The sequence below is a fragment of the Opisthorchis viverrini genome, assembly GCF_000715545.1.
Source record: "Opisthorchis viverrini unplaced genomic scaffold opera_v5_522, whole genome shotgun sequence".
Classification (NCBI taxonomy): Eukaryota; Metazoa; Platyhelminthes; class Trematoda; order Opisthorchiida; family Opisthorchiidae; genus Opisthorchis; species Opisthorchis viverrini.
In genome coordinates, this window is record NW_008752184.1 from 177559 (window position 1) to 200747 (window position 23189).

Sequence of the window (23189 nt, forward strand, 5' to 3'; positions counted from 1 at the left end):
ATGACTGCAGTTGAGAAACCACAGTTACTCAGTCGATTAATTGTTGAAAATGTTTAACCCTATGATACTTCATGTATGCCTGGGATCGCGCGGCTCATGGGGACATTTTCGTGCCTCTTGCGTGTATAAGCTGCCAAATGGAAAACACAACGCAAGGTGTACTTGCTTTCTGTAACTCTCCATTCCACAAAGCTCCTCAATCCATGCAGGTGTTGTTTTCTTACCACAATTTTGAGTGTTCCTTGAGTGATGTTGCGCTCTCTGCCTAGCAGCAAACTTGTCCAAGTTTCGAAGGAATTCAGAGCGTTCGCAGAGTTCAGTAGCTGCAACTAGTTTGTTGCAACTTTCCACAAGCTTGATGCTCAGCATCTTGCAGACAACACTTCTCAGTAGACATTAACATCAGAAGTCGGCTGGTCCGGGAGAGACGTCAATATTGGTTCTGGTAGGCTTTTTTAACATTAGGCTTCAAATACCTCTCAGCGGTCAGCTGCGGTGCATTACTCGTTCAAATACAGCGATCGTGCAACATCAGTCAGCGCCGAAAATGCATTTGATCCGGGTTCATGAAGATGTTGTCTTATGATGGACGCTATGTATAGCTAATGTCGATTTGGTATGGTTGTGCTGCTGGTTGGGTTTTGTAAAGGGGCGTTATACGGCGAGGCATCTTCGGTTGTTCGGGAATTCACTCCCGCCCGTCTACAGCACGTAACTATTTCAGGTGTCCGCCGTGGTCCGTGCATTTCAGCTTCGGATCTGAACCCACCCAAACAAATTGCGGATGCGCTAAGTCTGACTATTTGTCCATTAATGTCTCCGACAACCACAATAATATACGGACTTTTGTTCTGGTTATTCGCCAAGGTGTTTCAAAAGGTTTACCCTCAATGCGGTAGACCATTCAATGAGAAGGCCTCCAGTTCAGGGACCTAGAACAATACAAGACCCAGTATAACAAGCAGCACAGGTTACCGGATTACCAGAGGAACGAAATGGGGAACAAGCGGAAACTCATGAAGAGATCAGTACAGCAACCGTGATGTGATTTTAATAAACGGCAAGCGTGCCCAGCGAACAAGTATGCTGTACAGCTTATTTCAGAGTGCAAACGTTAAAGATGGGCAAACAAACGGAAGAATTATTTCAGGGTGTCTATGGCTTACACTTGCTTGCTCGCCCCGTGGTTTACAGCAGTTAAGGAAACCGAATTGATGACAGCAGTCGCGGCCGATGTGACATGGGATCACTTGTAACCGTGCCATCCATACTGCAAATAAGGCTGTGGTACTACCAGTGAAATGAGGAATGCCCTTCACCAGGAAGTTCCTTATCCGCAAGCACCAACTTAGCAGCTACAACCTATTGAACCGAAAAGTAAACATCCCATTTACTGATAATTTTCGGAAACTGAAAATTCTCAAAAGTTTTAGGAGAGTCCAATTTACGCTACTGTAACCAGACACCGTAAAGCGGTTGCACGAGTTCCGTAATAAAATTCACATTAACCTGGACGCCGCGTGGAGCTTCGAGAGGTCCACAGTCTTCTCGCCTGCCCAATCAGCAGCACTCGCGTTAGGGATTTAATAGGCCAGTTGTTGTTTTTGATAAAGGCCTCATTCCAAGGGCCTAGTTGCTCTGGTGAATTTTCAGGTTGGTGGTAAATTGTGACAATTGGAGGATAGAGCACAACACGCGACACGGATGATCACCATCCAATGACCAACCTGCTACGAAAGGCTTTATGACTGTCGCATATACACTGCTTAGTGGGTTGTTGAGGCGCACAAACTTTCAGGAGTCTGTGAGGATAAATGTTCACCTGAAAGACCCAGATAAAACATATGTTCAGCTCGAGTGTCACTAATAACAACAGGCGTTCTGGAAAACAAATTGAGGGTATTTCACGAGTTCGTTTCAGACGGTGTCATGGATGAAGCATCTTCCAATACCAAGGGTGTTATCCATGGTCAGCAAGATGAACGTAGTTCTAAGTGGGACACAACTGGTTAAAAAATGTCCAAACTCCGTCACCTAGCCAACGAGGAACCAGGGGTCAGATCCATTTTTACACCTCAAGAAGGAACAGCACAAGGAGTGAGCTGTGCGCAGTCGAGTAAGACTCAACATGGAACCCTCCTCATTACTCCCGCACTCAATCTGCTATACGCATAACAATTTGTATGAGTGGTTATGTTCAAATTATCCGTCGAATGTGGTCAGGCTGAAGGATAATGTGAAGCCCGATGCAAAATCACATGATAAACAGTCATTATTATTTCAGCTTCATGGGAAAACACATTGGTTTGATGGGGGTTCTCGTTTGGTTTTTATTCTCACCCGGATTAACAGCTATTCCTGATGAACATCGGATTGTGATAGAGATTGAAGACCGTGGAATATATGCAGCCAATCATGTGTAACACTTCCAAACATTTGGGGCTTTCGGATCCCGAAGAATCAGCAATGCGCTCTCATGATAAATTTCTGCGCTGAATTCACACCAATTTAATGCAAAATTAACGCAGTTTATTTGTTATTCACAAGGGGGTTGAAAGACAGCGTTGACGGATTATCACGAAAGCATTCCGTGAGGGCTGATTTGCTAGCCATAAATGGAACTTTCCTCATGTGATGGTCTCCGAAGAAACTGATAAACATGATGCAGCGAATCAGTATTGATAATAGCTTTGGATTTACCACACTCCTGACGAATTGGGGTGTTTTCCTTCCTTGGAGAGATCCCCAGCAAACCGCGTTCCCAAGTGGGGTGCGGCGCGAACTGATCAGCTGCTCGTGGTCAATCGGCTCGGCCACCTAGTGATTGCCGAGTAGTATCGGGTTCCGGACTCCCCGGAAAAGCACGAAGTAGAGATAATTCTCAATAAGGAAGCATTAATTGCATGGTGAACCTGGATGTCCTGGCAAAGCTTTGCCTCAGGTTTTTGTAGCCATAAATGGAAATTGTCTCATGTGATGGTGTCCGAAGAAACTGACAAACCCGATGCAGCGAATCAGTATTGATAATAGGTTTGGATTTACCACACTCCCGACGAACTGAGGTGTTTTTGTTCCTTGAGGAAATCTCCAGCAAACAGCGTTCCCAAGTGCGGTGCGGTGCAAACTAATCACCTGCTCGTGGTCAATCGGCTCAGCCACCTAGTGATTGCCGAGTAGTATCGGGTTCCGGACTCCCCGGAAAAGCACGAAGTAGAGATAATTCTCAATAAGGAAGCATTAATTGCATGGTGAACCTGGATGTCCTGGCAAAGCTTTGCCTCAGATTAGGGATACAATCTCGGTTGAAAATCTCAAACAATTGATTTCAGGCTCCGCAACAGGCAAATATCTGACTAGTTAGTTGCCGTGCCCTAATTCAAGCAGTTAGTTAACCGAAACACACGGGAATGCGATATATTCAAACTATTAGACAGGAACAATGCATGATATTTAACCAAGAATGCATGATCCCAAGCGTTCTGCTTGCATTCTTGAGCTTCCCCGACTTGACTCCCGTTGTACTTTAACTTCAGGCGAAAGTTTTCCACGCCTACCACGTCTTGCGTGCAAACAAAATTCCAGCGGAGAATATAATCACCTTCGCCTACGACGATATTGCAAACAATCCCAAGTAAATATCACGTACAATATTTGGCATCTGATGGTAACTAATCCATTAGTCTGGTAGTAACTCGACTTCAGAATTCGCTTTTCTCTATTTGGCTTTAACTTGTCTTATTTTTGCGGATATAAATCGTGAATGGAATCGGGTTGGAGTAAATTGTGTGTTTTTGTGCGCCACTTGAGATATATCATAAAGTTTCCAAACTTTTATTGCATTTCATGACAGCAAACGCCATATCAACCTGATGTAATCGACACAGTCGACACCAGATTAAATTGCAGTCATTGTGGCATGTCCCCGCTTTTGAAGTGCAAATTATAACTGGTTCGGTTGTCAGTAGTCTGAAATTAACAACATCAATACCAAGATGTCGTTTGAATGCATCATCCGGCTGATGATTGGAATCGAGGATAAAGTGGACAACCTAGACAACTGATTGCTAGCATCAGTAGAGTAAACATTCTGCTGACCTTAAAATTCCTTCTTGCTTCGAATTTTCAATAATCATAGGTCGTTTACTGCCTAATCGAATAACATTCCCGGACACTGGGTGAGGATATGCCCACATGATCTGTTACCGGGGTTGTTTGGCTGCACATTTAAATAAACCTACTATCTTTTCACCCAATAATGTTATATGTTGTCTACCTACCGGAATCACTGTGGTGTCTATACAGCTATGTTGCGATGAACATCTTTAATTTACACTTAATCGAAAACGTGACACAGTTTGCACTCATTGTCCAAGAACAAGACCGGCAGCAAATTTCCAAAAGAATTTCATTTTTTGTCATGTCTTTACATTCGATCCACATGTAACTTTCGTGCGAAAAGCTCACTGCGCACTCTCATGTTTTTCAGTTCATCAATCCGTTTCCAGGTCAAGTGTTCAATGACTACGAGCACCAAGATGTTTACAAGGGTATAGTAATTCAATACCATGGAAAAGTATGTCCGTCCGCAGAAATTAAATGAATTTGTTCCCTGTGTCACACAAGTATCACGTAACATGGCTCTGCTTATGGAAACACAATAGTAATCGTATAGCAGACTAACCGGTGTTACTGCATTCTAGGACGGTTAATAATTAGCATTCGATAGACACAGAATCAGGATTTGCTACTGGTTTCAATAGGAGTTTGTCTTGGCAACCTGGCTGATCGAAATGCCATGCTCTGCAAATTCACCGACAATCAACTATTAAGTTCTTATCATTAAGAGACCGTCGCGAACGTAATATGAGTGAAGATGGACAGCAGATACTAGATTTCTCCAGATAAAACATACGTTCAGTTTGAGTGTCAATACTGACAACAGGCGTTCTGGAACATCCTTTGAGGGTCTTACACGGTGTCATGGATGAAGCATCTTCCAATACCAAGGGTGTTATCCATGGTCAGCAAGATGAACGTAGTTCTAAGTGGGACACAACTGGTTAAAAAATGTCCAAACTCCGTCACCTAGCCAACGAGGAACCAGGGGTCAGATCCATTTTTACACCTCAAGAAGGAACAGCACAAGGAGTGAGCTGTGCGCAGTCGAGTAAGACTCAACATGGAACCCTCCTCATTACTCCCGCACTCAATCTGCTATACGCATAACAATTTGTATGAGTGGTTATGTTCAAATTATCCGTCGAATGTGGTCAGGCTGAAGGATAATGTGAAGCCCGATGCAAAATCACATGATAAACAGTCATTATTATTTCAGCTTCATGGGAAAACACATTGGTTTGATGGGGGTTCTCGTTTGGTTTTTATTCTCACCCGGATTAACAGCTATTCCTGATGAACATCGGATTGTGATAGAGATTGAAGACCGTGGAATATATGCAGCCAATCATGTGTAACACTTCCAAACATTTGGGGCTTTCGGATCCCGAAGAATCAGCAATGCGCTCTCATGATAAATTTCTGCGCTGAATTCACACCAATTTAATGCAAAATTAACGCAGTTTATTTGTTATTCACAAGGGGGTTGAAAGACAGCGTTGACGGATTATCACGAAAGCATTCCGTGAGGGCTGATTTGCTAGCCATAAATGGAACTTTCCTCATGTGATGGTCTCCGAAGAAACTGATAAACATGATGCAGCGAATCAGTATTGATAATAGCTTTGGATTTACCACACTCCTGACGAATTGGGGTGTTTTCCTTCCTTGGAGAGATCCCCAGCAAACCGCGTTCCCAAGTGGGGTGCGGCGCGAACTGATCAGCTGCTCGTGGTCAATCGGCTCGGCCACCTAGTGATTGCCGAGTAGTATCGGGTTCCGGACTCCCCGGAAAAGCACGAAGTAGAGATAATTCTCAATAAGGAAGCATTAATTGCATGATGAACCTGGATGTCTTGGCGAGTCTCTGCGTCAATTGATAATTACAGACAATTGATTTCAGTCTCCGCACCATCCAAATATCTGACGATACTGCCAGCAATCGCAACTAAATACCACGTGCCATGTTTGCCATCTGATGGTAACTAGTCTTACAATCTGATATTAAATAGACTGCGAAAATCGCTCTTCGCTATTTGGCTTCAATATTTCCCATTTTCCGCCGTAAATCTTACGGACATTAATCGTGAATGGAATCGGGTTGTAGAAGACTCTGTTTTTGTGCGCCACTCGAGATAAAGTTTCCACCCTATCATGGCATTTGATGCTTGCTTCCAGTTTTCACTAATCGTAAGTCGTTTACTGTCCAATCGAATTATATTTACGGAGACTGGATGAGGGTGTGCTCATATAATCTGTTACTGGTGGTGTTGGTCTGCATATTTAAATAAACCCGCCACCATTTTACCCAATAATGTGTAATGTTCTTTGTTGGCTACCTACCCGGATCTTTGTGGGATCTATACACAAGCGTTGCGATGATGATCGTCTGTTTACACCTAATTGAAAGTGTGACAGTTTGCAATCTTCGGCGTGAAATTTTATCCAATCGCATGACCGGGAGGAAACTTCCAAAAGAATTTCTTTTGTTTTCTTTCTTTCCGAAAAGCTCACTGCGACTTCTCATTATTTTATTTCGGAAATCCGTTTTCAGGACGAATTTTGCATGACTACGAGCACGACGATATTTACAAGGGTGTGGTAATTGACTACCATAGAAAAGTATGTCGGCGCGCAGAAAGGAAATGAATTCGTTCACTGTGTATCACAAGGTGCACCTAACATGACGCTGCATATGGAAGCATAATAGTAACCGTATTGCAGTCTAACCAGTTTTACTGCATTCTAGAACGGTTAATTTGCTTGAACGAGCACTAGTCATAACGTCATAGGAACTCTGAAGCAGCCCGCAACCGAGTTCGCACTTGTGTTGCGGCCTAGCAAGTAAGCCTTCAGTGTACTAACCCTATTTTCACAGCTTAGTTTTTGATCTGAACCTTAGAAGCTAGCGTTCTTGTCAAAAGAGCAACGTGTATCACTGCTCGCGCCCATATGCAGAGCTTCGTTCTTGAAGTGTATGCCTCGACTATTATTTGGATATTGTGGTGCCACCTGGATTGGCCATTGGCAACCAGCATTCGATGGACACGGAATCAAGATTGGCTATTTGTTTCAATCATACTTCCACTTGGCAACCTGGCTGATCAAAATGCCATGCTCCGCAAAGTCACCAACAATCAAAAATTAACTTCCCATCATTCAGCGACCGCCGTGAAAGTAATATGAGTGAAGAAGGAGAGTAGATACTAGATTTCTCTTACTTTGCTAGAATGTAAGTTGTTATTTCGGGTCGAATATGCCTGAAGAACACCATTATCACAGAAATATTTATTATTCGTGTTGACCTGTTTCAGGATGTCAACTCGGATATGGTCGCGAAAGTATTGGTAGGCGATAAGGAACTTGGAAATCGAAGGATGGTGTTGAAAAGATGAGGTATTGATGCATTTGCTGATCACAGCCAGAATTCTAGTGTTGCATGTCAGCGTTTTCGGATTTCCAATACGGGTGGTTATTATTTTGGTCAGTCATGTGGTGTATAATCTCTTTAGGTTAAGCTCCCTGAAGGCAGTCGAAAAGATTTGCTTTACTCCAAGAGAAACCCGGTTTATTACTTACAGACTGTGGGTTATTATTGTACCATACGCATCGATCGCTACTTTCAAAATGTTTCAAAATTATTCAGAAATGCGTGGTTGTGAATACCTAAACATCTGTTCGGTCATGATCAACTTAGGGTGGGTTGATCTTGGTTTGCACGGGTTGAGTGTTTGTTTTTGCTCATTGTGTTGTCTCAAACCTGAATTATGGATAGTCGAAATCCAAGTTCATTTGCAGTGCTGTCGATTGGCTGAATAGTAGTCCCTCAAATCCGTATCGTCATTCACCGATAACGCTCTGAGATTTTAGAATGCCTGTCTCACCTTGGTTTCCATGTGGATTGGTAACGTCACAACCGATCTTTCAAGAAACTTTGCACGGATCATTGACCCGCATATGATGAGAAGTGAAGCGTTGGCTTAAAAATGCAAGCGAAGAAACCAGAAAAACTTTTATTCCCATGCAAATCATAAATCACCCATTCGGACAGTTACGCACTTTGAACCCGCAATGGTGGCGCCATCCTTGATCACACGGTCTTTGTGGGTATTTCCCCATTAAACGTATTACCGTATCCGATCCCGCAAGTAGTTTGCGGAGGTAGAGGAAAATGATAGATGAGTAAACAAAGGCGGTAACGTCTCTTGCAAGTCGAAAAGAGTGTTATCAACGGAAAGAGCCTTCACTTAATCAAACTCCGAAAAATCAGACTACAGCACAACAGGAAGTCAGAACTAATCAATTGAAATGAAAAACCAAACGCAGAAGTCAGATTGAGTGTCAATCAAATGTGGGGAAGGAGAACGTGACACAGGAGTAATCGGTAACCAGTCAATCAGATCATGAACAAATGGTCCTGAGACAGAATAGTTGAGTGCAGGCAATCCAGACCATTTACAGTAACTACATTTTCAGACGGAATATGTTGTTGTCCTATTCTGGGAATTCAGCGGAGAGAAGAGCACTCTCTTGATCAACGCATAATATCAGGCAGAAATGGAAGAAGTGCCGACCCAATCATTCACTCATGATGTCACTTCCGACGGTGATGGAACATTTGCAAATCGATCACCAGCATCATAAAACACTTGAGCATCTTGCTTCGTGGATGTCCGTACTCGAAATGTAGGTTCGTCTCACCTTGGTTGTAAAATTGTTTCTCAGTAATGAATACAGCATGAGGATATTTTCATTAACACATTCAATCGTGTGATTTGGAAAGAGCTGAGTGTCACCGTTTGAATAGCAAATGATAAAACTAGCTAAAGTGGAATACTGGCTCCAGCCATCTGCATATATTAAAAGCCACCATCTACGTGTGTCATGGGCAGAAATGAACTGTGGAACGTTTTATACGATTCTTATTTCCTTCATCGCCAATTAACCGAGGCCGTTTGCATTACAACCCAGATTCTAAAGATTATGCCAAAAACCACATTTTAGGTAATATTACAATCGTAAGTCCATTTCCGCGGCTTTTTTGTTGTGGTTGCCAATTTGAGAGGGCGCCACCAGATTAAATACTCTTTAAGATAACGTTAACTTTACCGCTGACTTACAACGGTCCTGAAGTCAATGTTTTCATCAATTTCACTGGCCATGGAGGGAGAACATATGTTGGTTTCTCAGGTGGAAAGGTAAGTTTTGATAATTCTGGCAAACAGACGTTCCAAAGAGAGCTAAATTGAGAACGGATTGAATAGGCACATCCCGTCCGGTGATCCCTCATAAAACAGTTTATAGTTACAAGTGGCCTACGCATCCACCGAATGACGGAAGAGAAGCTACTGCGTTCGGACTTCGCACACCGTCAAGTTTGGAAGGCCGCGTCAGGATGCTATACTGGTAACATCATATAGCTTTCGTTTTTACCAAGTGCAACTTCGTTCAACTCACATGATTTCGGGGTTTATCCATTTACACTGTCGAGTAAGCGTAGTTACGATAAACAAGGAAGCTGGCCGTATACGGTCACTCATGCGGCGTAGATGATACGAACACAATTTGCCTTATTTACTTCTCGAGATACAGCACGAATGTTTGCTGGTAGGAATAGACCCCCGTACATTATGAATGAGAATGCTGTCTGTCGAGAAAAGCCGGCAAGCAATGTATAACTGTGCAATCCTCATTTATTTTCATCTTTGGTGCGCTTCGCAGCTTCAAGATTTAAACGATTGGCAACCGGTGAGCAACCAAAAGCCCGTTTATCCGCAGGTAGTCAGTCTATAACGTCGCCCATCCTCCAATCAATGAAACCACATCATTGATGTATTATTCACGGAGTGACCCCACTCAGGGAACCCCTTCACCGTGTGAATCATTGTTCGTTCAGTACCAATTACAGTGTTTTATTAGTGAGATGACATTTGGAATTCATTTCAGTGAAAACCACCCTAAATTTTCATCAAACATGATTAGCGCAAGAATACTCTCAGCAGATTGGCTTGATATACATGATGGCGCTTCACTACTCAACCAGCAGTACATGATTTATGCTGCATTTCCTGATTTCAAGGCTACGTGCACACCAATAGGGACTTATTGTACTGAGCGTATTTTGATCGACGTAACCATTCTCAACGTGCAACCAAACATATTTAAGTCCAACACGGAGAAGGCGATTCGGAAATATTTAAAAACAGCCGTGATATTGATACTCGGACTGATATGTAAACCGTTCGTACAAACCGGCAAGTCACTATTTCGAATTTTTGATTACGCGCTTATTATTTCAGACATTGGTTCTTGCGTGCTAAATCCAAGTGAGACTAACTAAATGCCACCCGGTTGGCTGGCTAGAACTACGGAGGATACGGGGGCGCTGAGAACCCAATAAAACAAACACATTCAACAGGGAATAAGCTATAACTTCAGCGGAACGGAACAAAACGCATTCAAACGTAGTCCTTCAACTGATTATGGTGGAAAGCATCTTCAAAATCTCAGAACTCGTTCAGTTATAATTGTTCCATGTCATATGAATTTTCTTTTTATTTATGCTTTGCTACATCTCACTGCCAGGCAACTGAACGATATCCTCTCCAAAATTCTTTCACGCAAAAATTATAACAAATTGCTGTTTTATTTGGATGCATGTTACTCTGGCTCTGTGTTCCACGGTCTTCTTCCTTTTAAGCCCACCTGATTTTCCCGTTGACTTGGAGCGGTCCTGGAGACAACGTTTTCATTTATTACACTGGCCACGGTGGGACAACATATGTCACTTTCCCAAGTGGAAAAGTAAGTCTTGATAATTTTGGCACGCAGCTGGTCAAAAGGACGTCAAATTGAGATCGGATTGAATAGGCACATTGATTCCCGTGATTCCTCATAAAACGGAGTTTATAGGTACAAGTGGCCTACGCATCCAACGAATGATGGAAGAGAAGCCACGACGTTCGGACGTCACCCACTGTAAAGTTTGGTAGGCCTCGTCAAGGTGCTATACCGATAACATTATACAGATTTCGTTTTCAAAAGTTCAAGGTTGCTCAACTCAGAGGATTCCGGGCGAATCGTATCTTCGTGTGACGCGTAATAGCAGAACCTCCGGGTAGGCATAACAAAGTCGGAGCTGGATTTCCGTACGGTAATTGGAGTGTAGGAGAGATCCACAAATTGTACAAACCTCAACAGTAGGTACGCGTTCAAAACAAACAGTCCACTTGGACTACAAAAATACAAAGCAAGTGAACAAACAGGCTCCCGCGTGCGACAGTCACACGTGCAAAGTCGGATACAAATGGCCGGATGACCACAAGTCAAATAGGTGAAGTGGTAAAGACAAACCAACCTCAGTTCCTACATTCGCACCAAACACAACAGTGGGGTGGGGTTTACAAATGAGGACATGATGAACGTGGGGCATTCCATCGTAAGCATAAAAGATGACACGATGCCAGCCAAATTCTCCACGTTTATTCAGCACATGCTCCGGTTCTTGTCTTCTACCGGCGCTGATCTCCATTTTATGTTGCCCCATCAGCCACCGACATGAGTGGTCCGGGTCCTCTCCTATCAAAAGTACAAAATTCGACTGAGTATAAGCCTAATCGCGTCCCTCTAGTAAAAATACCTTTCTAATACCTCTTTTAAGAACGCCGCCCGCCGTTTGATTTTGGCAAGCAAGGTTCTTACGAAGCCATCTGGGCTGACCTCACGACTATCTGCTACCATTAGAGGCCATTTCTCACGGGGCAAGTCCGCACCAGAGACGAGAACCAAGTCTCCTCGTTTCAATCCTTTAGTTGCTCTGAGCCAATTCGTACGCACCTGCAAAGTTGGTAGATATTACCTTATCCAACGACGCCAGAATACGCCAGCGAGATAATTGACCTGTTTCCAACCGGCATTATTTTGCGAGCCCAAACCGTCGCGAAAATCGTACGGCAGGACGCCACTTTACGAGCAACAATCTGTTTGGAGTAAGTGGCTCTATATCGTCATACCGACTGGATTATACGCTCCCACACGCCACCACGATGGCTAGCTGCTGGTGGATTGAAGTGGCAGTGTGTATCCGTAGTCGAAAACCGGTCTGATATTTTATATATATCATCCCGTTATATCATCCCGAAATTGCGTTAGCGTGCCAACAAATTTTGTACCATTATCACCGTAGATAACGGTGGGCTTGCCACGCCTACCAACGAGGCGAATCAAACATTGTAGGAATGAATCTGTCGACAGGTTGCCTGCTATTTTCAAATGGACTGCCGTAGTCTTCAGACATTTAAAGATACAACCATAGAGCTTTTATTGTGAACGGCCACGTTTGGTCCAAAAGTTCGAAACTAATCCACTCCCACGCACTCGACGGGGCACCAACCCGCTTCTACTCTGTCTGTCGGTAATGGAGCCATCATTTGTGTACCGAGCTGGCTGACCGGCGTCTGCATAAATAACACGCAACAATTACACGTTTAACGGCGCCGGTCCCATAGATAATCCAATATCGCTGTCGGATAGAGGCCAAGACTTGCGTTACTCCACAGTGCTCTTCCGTTTCATGAAAGTGACTTATGATCAAGGCAGCAACAGAATGTCGGTACGGAAGAAGAGCTGGATGTTTTACAATATATAGAGTGTTGTCTATTGCGCTGCAGGTTGAGACGCATAATCTGAGCCCAATTCCTCAACTGTCTTTCGTGGGGCGAAAGTCGCACAGAACGGGAAGGAGGTGACCCGAAACGGGTGAGACGTACATTGACATTCAGTAGGCTCTCCAGAGAACGCATAGTATTTCCGCCACAGGAAGTTCAGAGCACCTCTATCGCAGGGGTCAACGTTGACCTGTAGGGATAACTCTTCGAAGTCTTCTGCCACAGCAACTCGTTCTTAACAGAAGCCTCGCATAGCATTCACTGGTTTTGCGGTTAACTCAGGGCCCTGATAAAGGTGATCGTTTAGGGACACCATGACATTTGGAAGCGCAGACAAATACAACCCGAAAATTTTCTGGCTTTTGTGAGTTAAAAAACGGTTGATATGGGAGACACCACTGCTTTGAATTTAATGACAATGTGATAGCATCTGCAAACCGTACAATGTATCCTTCTCCCAGGTATGCGTAAAGCACATTATCGTACTTTCCGTGTAAAACACGATTCACGGCATCCTCGAATGACGCATAATATCAGAACCTCCGGGTAGGCAAAGCACAGTCCGAGCTAGGTATCTGTACGGCACTATTAGTGTAAGAGAAAATCGCAAATTACACAACTCTTGGCGTTCAAAACAAACACTCCTTTTGGATACAAACGGCCGGATGACCTCAAGGACAAGCAGGTGAAGTGGTAAGGACGAACAAACGTCAGCTGATATATTCACACCAAACACAAAAGTGGAGCGCGGGATAAAATTGGGGACATAATAAACGTGGGGAATTTCATTGTCAACATAACATAACACATGCCGGGGTAGACTCATTTGCACTGTTAAGCAATCGTAGATACGATAAACAAGGAAGCTGGTCGTGTACGGCCACTCCTGGTCTGGTGACAATACGAAGACTAGATGTCCTATTCAATTCTTGAGAGACAGCAGGAAGCTTAGTGACTATTAATTAGCCCTCGTACTTTACGAGTTAGAATACTGCCTGTGGTGAAACGCCGGCAAGCAATGTATAACTGTTACATCCTCATTTATAATCACCTGTGGTGCGCTTTGCAGATGCAAAATATAACCGTTTGGCAACGGCTGGGCAACCGAAAGCACGATTTATCCACAGTTAGTCAGGCCATAACGTCGCCCATCCTTCAATCAATGAAACCACATCACTGTTGAATTATTCATGGAGTGACAACACATATAGCAATTCCATTCACCGTGGGAATCATTGTTCGTTCAGTACTAATTACAGTGCGTTAGTAGGGAGATGGCATCTGGAATACTTCAATTTAATGGAAGTCACCCTAAATGTTCGTCAAACGTGTTTGGGGCTAGAATTATCCCCACAGATTGGCTTGACATACACGAAGTCGCTACACTGCGCAACGAGCAGTACATGAATTATGCCGCAACGCTGCTACATGCATCCCAACAGGGACTTTTTGTACTGAGCATATTCAGGTGGCTTTTGATCGGTGTAGCGATTCATAATATGTAACCAAACATAGTTACGTCCACCACTGCGAATGAGATTTGGAAATGGTTGAAAACTGTCGAGATATTGATACTCGGACTGATATGTAAACCGTTCGTACAAACCGGCAAGTCATTATTTCGAATTTTTGATTACGCGCTTATTATTTCAGACGTTGGTTCTTGCGTGCTAAATCCAAGTGAGACTAACTAAATGCCACCCGGTTGGCTGGCTAGAACTACGGAGGATACGGGGGCGCTGAAAATTTAATAAAGTAAATACAATCAACAGGCAATAAGCTATAACTTCAGGGGAACGGAACAAAACGCATTCAAACGTAGTCCTTCAACTGATCATGATGGAAAGTATCTCCAAAATCTCAGAACTCGTTCAGATATAGTCGTTCCATCTCATGCGGATTTTCTTTTTATTTGTGCTTTGCTACAGCTCACTGCCATGGGATTGAACGAAGTCCTCGCCAAAATGTATTCAAACAAAAAGTATAACAAATTGGTGTTTTATATGGATGCTTGTTACTCTGGCTCTATGTTCCACGATATTCTTCCTTCATATGTGGGAGGTAAGTAGCGTAATCTCATTTCCTGGCACTCGTGAGGCCCTTTGATATAGCATCCAGAATTTCCCTCACATATGGTAAAATACCGCACTGGCCAGTACAACAAAATGCAGCGGCAACCAGGGTTCATGTTTGTTCTCTTGTGATCTTGATTGGCGACAGGCCGCGGCCATCGGCAAAAAGCTTCTAGCCGGATAGCGGACGTCAACCAACCTTCATTGATTAATATCACCTCTGCTGCTGAACTTATTCGGCTGGAAAGAAGAAAATCGCTGCGATATCTGTGCAACACCTGTGCTATTTGGGGTCCTTCTGCAGCAAACGCCATTCCCAGGTGGATACCGTATTTGGAGATTGTAAGTGGATCTAGGGGCATTTATTCACAAGTACATTTTCACGGATCGCACAACAGGTATAATACAAGTGTCGTTCTCGTCATTGGTGTTCTTTGATGTGGTTTCATCAGGGAAATAGACATATTATATGTCTCCATACTGATGTGATTTAGACGGCCTGAAGTGACTCCAATAATTGATTATGATTGAAGCAAATTTGAGGACTGTGCCTTTCTTATTGACCCGAAAATTGTGAAAACCATGGTGTTCTGTCAAAGACTTTTCAGCGACCCTCTGATTAGTGTGTTAGTTTCCGAATTCTTGTAGCGTCAAGAGTTTAGTGTGTCAGTGTCAGTTTGTCGATAACATAACTCGTAATTTCACATTTATTTAGCAGTTATCCATTCGTTCTTTTGTCTGAACCCTCAAAAATTGCAGTCTATGTGACAACCTCAGCCAAAGAAAAGCAAAAAAGCAGGGCTGTCTTTTGTCACGACAAGGAAATCACTTCATGTCTTTCGACCGAATACTCGTATGCCTGGATTACGGATTCGGAATACGTGAGTTTTGTCAAAACTGTTGCAGATAAGCCGCAAATGACTATTCATCGCCACCGTCACCACCATAACAATCAACGCCACTACCGATGCCACCGCCACCGCCAACGCCAACTTTGTTTTTAATCATGAAGTAAATTTTTGGAAACGCAGCAAAAACGACTGTCCGGCGAACCAAAACAATGAAAGCATTAGTAGATCGACCTCCCGTTTAACCCGATACTCCTGGAGCTGACCAGTCCTTAAGGCTTTCTTGGTTACACTACTTGTACGACTAGATGCACAAAGTGACTTACAAGAAACGGGGCGCGAAGCAAACTGAATTGCAATTATTTCCTCCGCAGCCTCAGTTGTTTTCGCATCCTTCGATACCGTGTCCTTCACAATTGCTCCCAATTGATGACAGCTTTACTACAAACAAGGCGACTTAAGATGTCGAGTACTGCAACGAGTAAACGGTATCCTCGAATGACGCATAATATCAGAACCTCCGGGTAGGCAAAGCACAGTCCGAGCTAGGTATCTGTACGGCACTATTAGTGTAAGAGAAAATCGCAAATTACACAACTCTTGGCGTTCAAAACAAACACTCCTTTTGGATACAAACGGCCGGATGACCTCAAGGACAAGCAGGTGAAGTGGTAAGGACGAACAAACGTCAGCTGATATATTCACACCAAACACAAAAGTGGAGCGCGGGATAAAATTGGGGACATAATAAACGTGGGGAATTTCATTGTCAACATAACACATGATACACCGGGGTAGACTCATTTGCACTGTTAAGCAATCGTAGATACGATAAACAAGGAAGCTGGTCGTGTACGGCCACTCCTGGTGAGTAGACAATACGAAGACTAGATGTCCTATTCAATTCTTGAGAGACAGCAGGAAGCTTAGTGACTATTAATTAGCCCTCGTACTTTACGAGTTAGAATACTGCCTGTGGTGAAACGCCGGCAAGCAATGTATAACTGTTACATCCTCATTTATGTTTGTTATAATTAGAATAGTGGTATGTATCTTAACTACCGAATGTACGCGTAGCATAGATGTCCGAATATGGACGATTGAGTATCGTATATTCTCGTATATCTCGAGCGTACTGTCAATCTCGTCGTAAAACAAAGTCATAAAATACACTAAATCGAATGAATAGAATAGAGTCAATATTCACCACATCCATCACACTTTGAATGAGCGTGCGGTTGTTTACAGTCTCCTAGAGGTTGGAATCTTAACCTTTCAGATCTTCTCAACGTCGGATTTTCAGGTTCAGTGTTTGTTGCATGCTCATCAGATCCACCTGTAAGAGAATCAGAAAGGTCGTTAGTGTTTGAAGCAACGGACGTATTGTCGCCAAACTGACCCAGCTGCGCACTGAGTGGATACTGCGGATACTGCGCACGTGTAGCCGTATTGTAGAACGCCGGATGTATTTATACCTATTCCTCTTTTGTGGAATAAGACGGTTTCTGAGTTGATACTACACTGACCAATGTCTGTTTATTGTTCATTTCAGACGATGGGAAGTCTCCCAGTTGGAAAGTTCCGAGGTCAATATGATCTACTGACGCACCGCAATGATGTGGCAATAACAGTATATGTTTAGCGCAATTTTCGACATTTTGAATTGTCTATTGGAACAGTCATTACTTACACCGTTAAATGTTTAGGGAACCAAGTGACTAATCCCGCAGTCCAATGCCAATCTAGTAAGTTGGGTTGCTTTGTAATCGATTCTGTCAGTCACTTCAGTGATAAAGAGGCTTTCAACCATCCGAGGTTCTCTCCTTAATATCCTAACTTGGTCCTAATTCGAGTGTCTTAAGTGATTTACCATAGTTCAGTTTTGTCCGTTTTATTTAGAAAAACGGGTACTTGAGAGGTGCGGCTAAATTCAGCCACCGGAAGACTACCCATCTCCCGATAGCGAGAACAACAATGATATATTCCAGAATTTGAAATATGTTTCACCCACTTGTGTTAGATAAGTTCCGGTTTCTCTGATAGAATGATGTATCCTAAAATACATACATACCTACATTCATAGATACATATATACAGCCAAAAAAATAAATAGAAAAAAAGAAGGACAGTTTGAGAGGAAGATCGATGCATAGATAGATAGAGAAGGAGACATTTTGTTAGATACCTTTGTAGATAGATAAGTGAATAGATGGATAGATAGATGGATAGATACATAGAGAGATAGCTAGATAGCTAGATAGATGGATAGATAGATAGATAGATGGATAGATGGATAGATAGATAGATAGATAGATAGATAGATAGATAGATAGATAGATAGATAGATAGATAGATAGATAGATAGATAGATAGATAGATAGATAGATAGATAGATAGATAGATAGATAGATAGATAGATAGATAGATAGATAGATAGATAGATAGATAGATAGATAGATAGATAGATAGATAGATAGATAGATAGATAGATAGATAGATAGATAGATAGATAGACAGATGTCAGTAGTCTAGGAAGGCCATTCTTTCATTGAGCATTGTCGTAGCTTGCTTTATCAGTAGATTGCGCTGAATCGTTTCCTTTGTTCAAGCCGGATATTGTAGATGGAAAATCCGCATCTCGGACGCATCTGTTTTCACCGACTAGACGCTTGATGGAGGCCACAAATAAGGAAGGACACGAATAAGTTCGGCGAAAACTGAACCGTGCACTTCAGGTTTATAGTTGCTTTTCTTATACAATTCATTTCTAAAAGATAAATCATTGTACGATGTAAATATCGGTCTGGGTGAGAATTGATTTGTTTTATGGTGAATACGTGTCGAGAATGCATGGGGCAGGTAAACGGTAATAAATTCAGTGTTTCGGCTGCCGTTTCTTGAAGCCAGCTGAAAATTGATTGTGGTCCATTTAGTTGGGCGGCAAATCGCTTACATCTGGCGAAAATCTCCCGCGTCTGTTCCTGTCGCTTTTTTCCAGCTTGGCCACACTCTTAAGGAAACGTTCCACGACATTGTTATGGATGTGACAACCCACCATAAGCCAATGGCAAACTACTTGTCCAAGAGGGATGAGCTCATATGTTTCGAGGCCTTATTGGATCAATTCGAGACGCACTGCTTTACAATGCAGCAAGTTAGTTGACCTAACGGTGCACACAAACAAGTGTCCAAAAAGATGTGCACCTTGTTTGCCAATTCATTTAAACTTAGCGTCACCTAAGACGAGCAGCATTACCAAAGTACTCATGGGTAAATGTCCAGCATACGACCTTCGCAGTAGGGAATTTTAGGGCGAGTCTGGCACTCACATCAACAGCACTCTTGTTCTTTCCTTAACATTGAAAGTTCATTCCGAAACATGGTGTTCAACAATTTGTGGGATAGATTTCGAAGCGAGTTTATGTCTATGGCGCCTATCGCCAAGACGAATCATAGAAGGTGGACATTGGTTAAGAACAATCGAAATATTGAACAATTCGAAGTGCACTGGTAATTAGTTCTCCAATTACATGACGTGAACCTGTGATCAAATCAACAAAAGCGCCACCTGATAGAAGTCGTCTAAGTACAATTTAGTTCATTTCAGTTCAGTTCAGTTCAGTTCAGTTCAGTTCAGTTTAGTTCGGTTCAGTTCAGTTTAGTTCAGTTCAATTCAGTTCAGTTCAGTTCAGTTCAGGTCATATCAGGTCAGGTCAGCTGAGTTCAGGTCGGGTCTGGTCATTTTGGACCAACTGATTTCAGTCTAGCTGTGTTCATTTCACTTGAGTTCAGTTCTGATCACATCAGTTCAGTTCGGTTTAATTATTCTCAAATGGGTCTTATCCATTTCCGTTCATTTCACTTCGCTCCAGTTCAGTTCAGTTCAATTCAGTTCGTTTGAGTTCGATTTAGTTCGGTTCAATTCAATACATTAGATATCGGATTGTTCAGTTCGGTTTAGTTGAGTTGGCTTCAGTATCTCAATTGTTCCGCAGGCCCCGTTCTCTAGCTGATACGAATGTACTCCAAGCCACCCAAAATCCACTACTTCGGCCGATTGGTTGCTTTCCTACGGAACTGAGAAGGGGCAGTCGCGACGAATGGTCCTTGCGCTCAACGGTGCTAAGGAATGTTCGGAAGTACTATTTGGCCAGCATTTCTGGCTAAAGTTTCTGGTATGGTAATTCAAGCCGAACCATTGCGTGGATTTCACACTATTTCACTCGTGTGCTATGTGGCTGAAGGCTTTTACGTGTTCTCTGCTAAGAGTGAAGGAGTGCATATCAAGACGCTTCGAAATGTCTGAAGTTCACATATGCTGAGAGTCGTCAAAACCTCTCACAAGTAACCTTTTCTAATTTTGGGCCCAGTAACTGCTCAGCATTCAGTGTGCATCAATGAAAAGCTCCCTCACTGTTAACATAGTGAGGAGTCATGAATTCTGTTGGTCTACGTTAGGGTGAATCTTGTGCGAGCACACTCCCTCGTCAATTTGGTAGCATTTTAGGCATTGGTCCAAACCTGTGTTGGACATGTATGGTCCTGGTTCTCTGGTACGCGTATTGAATATTTCGCTTGCATGCCTGGATGGGTTTTGTAGCAGAGTTACCTCTGTGTTTTCAGGTCCCAGAGGTAGCTGAGCACAACAACTCATCAATGGAGATGTGCAAAGCCGGATACGAGGCCGAAACCCTCATCGAGGCTGTCCGCAGCGTCTGCGCCTAACGGACACGCACTATGTTGTGTGATTCTGCCAGAATAAAATGAATTGCAACTATTCAGTTTCCTGTTGCATTTTCCCATCAAACTTGTGTTCAAGAAATCATCCGTGATAAACCGGAGGAATTCAGGTAAAATCGTCCGGAATCTCAATACTTGTGAACTCATCAAGACGCTTTCACAATTCTGACGTACTATTGCACGTTAGGTGTACAGGACTGATAATAATAGACCGGTCAATCAATGAAATTGGTACAGTTAGCGGGTCATCTGTCGACTCGAACATACTCTGCAAACCCAATCTTTTCTCTTGTTTCCTCTAAACGGACCAGAGACGCATAGTCAAACTTGGCCCCCTAAACATTTAAAAAGTTATCATACAGCCAATAACCACTTTCTCCGATGCTCAGTTGAAGTCGTCATGATCATGCGAGTTTGTCCAACCATCAGAATTGTTATTTGGACTTGAACGAACATTTCTACACCGCACTGAGCTAGATGTCATTTCGTAACATCCCCTCCAGTGGAGGCAGATCACTCTATAACACCAGCACAAAATACGTCGTCATTCGCTTCTTGGTATGTAGTTCTACCGACTGCAAGTCCCCGGCGATAAGCAACTCAAGGACAACGTATTACTAGTCCCGGTAACTTTTCGTATTGTGACTATATGACCAGTAGCCAGCAATATATCGCGTTACCATTATCTTCTTTTGTAAGAAACGTGTTTCACCAAGACTGGCACCTTAAGACAAGCAAGCAAACCACCAGCGACTGGGAGTCCAGTCTACCCTAACTTGAGCTGCAATCTGATTGATTCGGTTACGCACAGAATTAACCGATCGTTTAGGGCAGGATATTGCAACATACTCTAGATCCCGTTCCAGTACCTGGTGTCAGAATTAACTCACTGACAATTGCAAGCAACAGCTTATTCCCAAACAAGCGAATGCGGGCGAGACTAACAGTTACGATGACCACGCGCTATTTTAAAGAGCATTATCTGGAATTGATTTTGACAGCCCAATGCGCGTTATCGAACACCCGTCAACATCGATCGTCCTTCTATGAAATGCCCGAACGCTGATCACATTCGGTCGTGCTACTTTGGCGTGCATGAACACTCATCGGTATTCTCTGCATTGATTGAATTGGTGATTGGCCTGGGTGCTTGCTGGGTTTACTATTCAGATTTCGGCGGAGATCTAGGGTCGCCGTAGGTTTCGGGCATCCAAAGGTTACTTTCCAAATTGTGACCTTTAAATTATAATACTCACATTTGCAGATTAACCTTGTTCTAACGGGGAATTAACTGAACTCGAGCATTCCGTCCAGTGGTCATTTGGTTCATTCGTCTCGGGGCGCAAATCATTCGAGGCGTTGCTTGTGTCCAAAATTCTGTAGACTTTGCAACACCAGAGAATAGATGGAACACCGCATGCAATAGTTTGATAGTTAGCCCAAACGAAAATCTCTGGATGGGCGTAACGTGAATTGCGTTTCGTGTCATTAGGCTGAAGGTTGACTAATGAAAATGACCCGCTTCGATATTCAGAATAGGAGACATAGGGTTGAGCATGTCGCAAAGTACTTGACATTTCATAGTTTGCCCCGAATAGTCGTGCTACGGAAATGATGGAAGCGAGTTACACCACTCAGGTTCCACTCGGATTCACATATTCAAAACAAAAACCATAGAACCGCTGTCAGATTCCCCCATTCCGAGTGAAAGTGTTTTCAGTACGGAGATCGTGAAATCTTACTGGTTAGGGCGCGAAATCAAAGATCGGGGGCGCGTGGCAGGAAAAAAAACAGACTGCACTAGAATACTCTAGACTCATTTGCGTAACAACGAAGTACAGCTCAATACTTAGTTTTCTATTGCGGAGATTTCATCCTGTCGATGACGCAAATCTGTGTTGAAAAGCCGAAAACCATCGTACAGCTGTTTCATCCTTATTGGGAATCATCAGCAGTGCGCATCGCAGGGAAACCCGGAGAGTCTCAACCACGCGACCTCCTGGCTAGTAGTTTGAACACTTAAACATTCGGCCACTAGCGGCTGATCAGGAGTGTGATTAACTCCCACTGAGGCACGGTATAGCGCCGCTCATCCTTCAGTCACGGGATCCACATCACGTGGTCACACGTGTTGACGCGCTCCTCAAGCAACGACTTCTCAGAGGAAGTTCCACACATCGGGTGAAGTTTATTCTCCCAACCAGCTACTTGTAAATTGTTGGTAGTGTGAATAAATTGGGGTTTTTTGTGGAGATTTCGTCCTGTAAGTGAAGCCAATGTTTGCTGAAAAGCCGAGAGGCACTGTACAGCTGCTTCATCCTTATTGGGAATCATGACCAGTGCGCATCTCACGAAACTCCGGGTTGTCTCTGGGCGGCGCCTTATCATGTCGACGTGCGACTTGATCACATTCATGATCAGCAGCTCGTAGCCGAATGGTTAGGTGTTCAAACTACTAGCCAGCAGGTTGCGGGTTCAAAACTCTCCGGAGTTTCGTGAGATGCACACTTATGATGATTCCCAATAAGGATGATATTGCTGTAAAGAATTTCCCGGCATTTCAGCACCGATCGGCCTCATTTGCACGAAGAAATATCAACAAAAGCATTAGTTTAAATTTTTTTATTTTCATTAGGCCAACGTTCTTCCTAATTTCTTTTAGCGAAAATAAATTTTGGAGACCTAATCTTCACCTTGACGAACGATTTATACTAGTTAAATCCATTTAGGAAGATCGTACTGAATAT

General features: G+C 43.2%; 1 protein-coding gene across 1 annotated transcript in view; it reads left to right on the top strand.

Moving 5' to 3' along the window:
* Window positions 1-20427, top strand: part of T265_11569 (hypothetical protein) — a gene marked incomplete at both ends in the record, with an annotated part of 78055 nt that extends 57628 nt beyond the window's left edge. Inside the window, one exon of the mRNA XM_009178253.1 lies at window positions 20326-20427. Coding sequence (XP_009176517.1) covers window positions 20326-20427 — 102 coding nt within the window. The remainder of the gene's footprint in view (window positions 1-20325) is intronic.
* Window positions 20428-23189: the final 2762 nt, after the last annotated feature.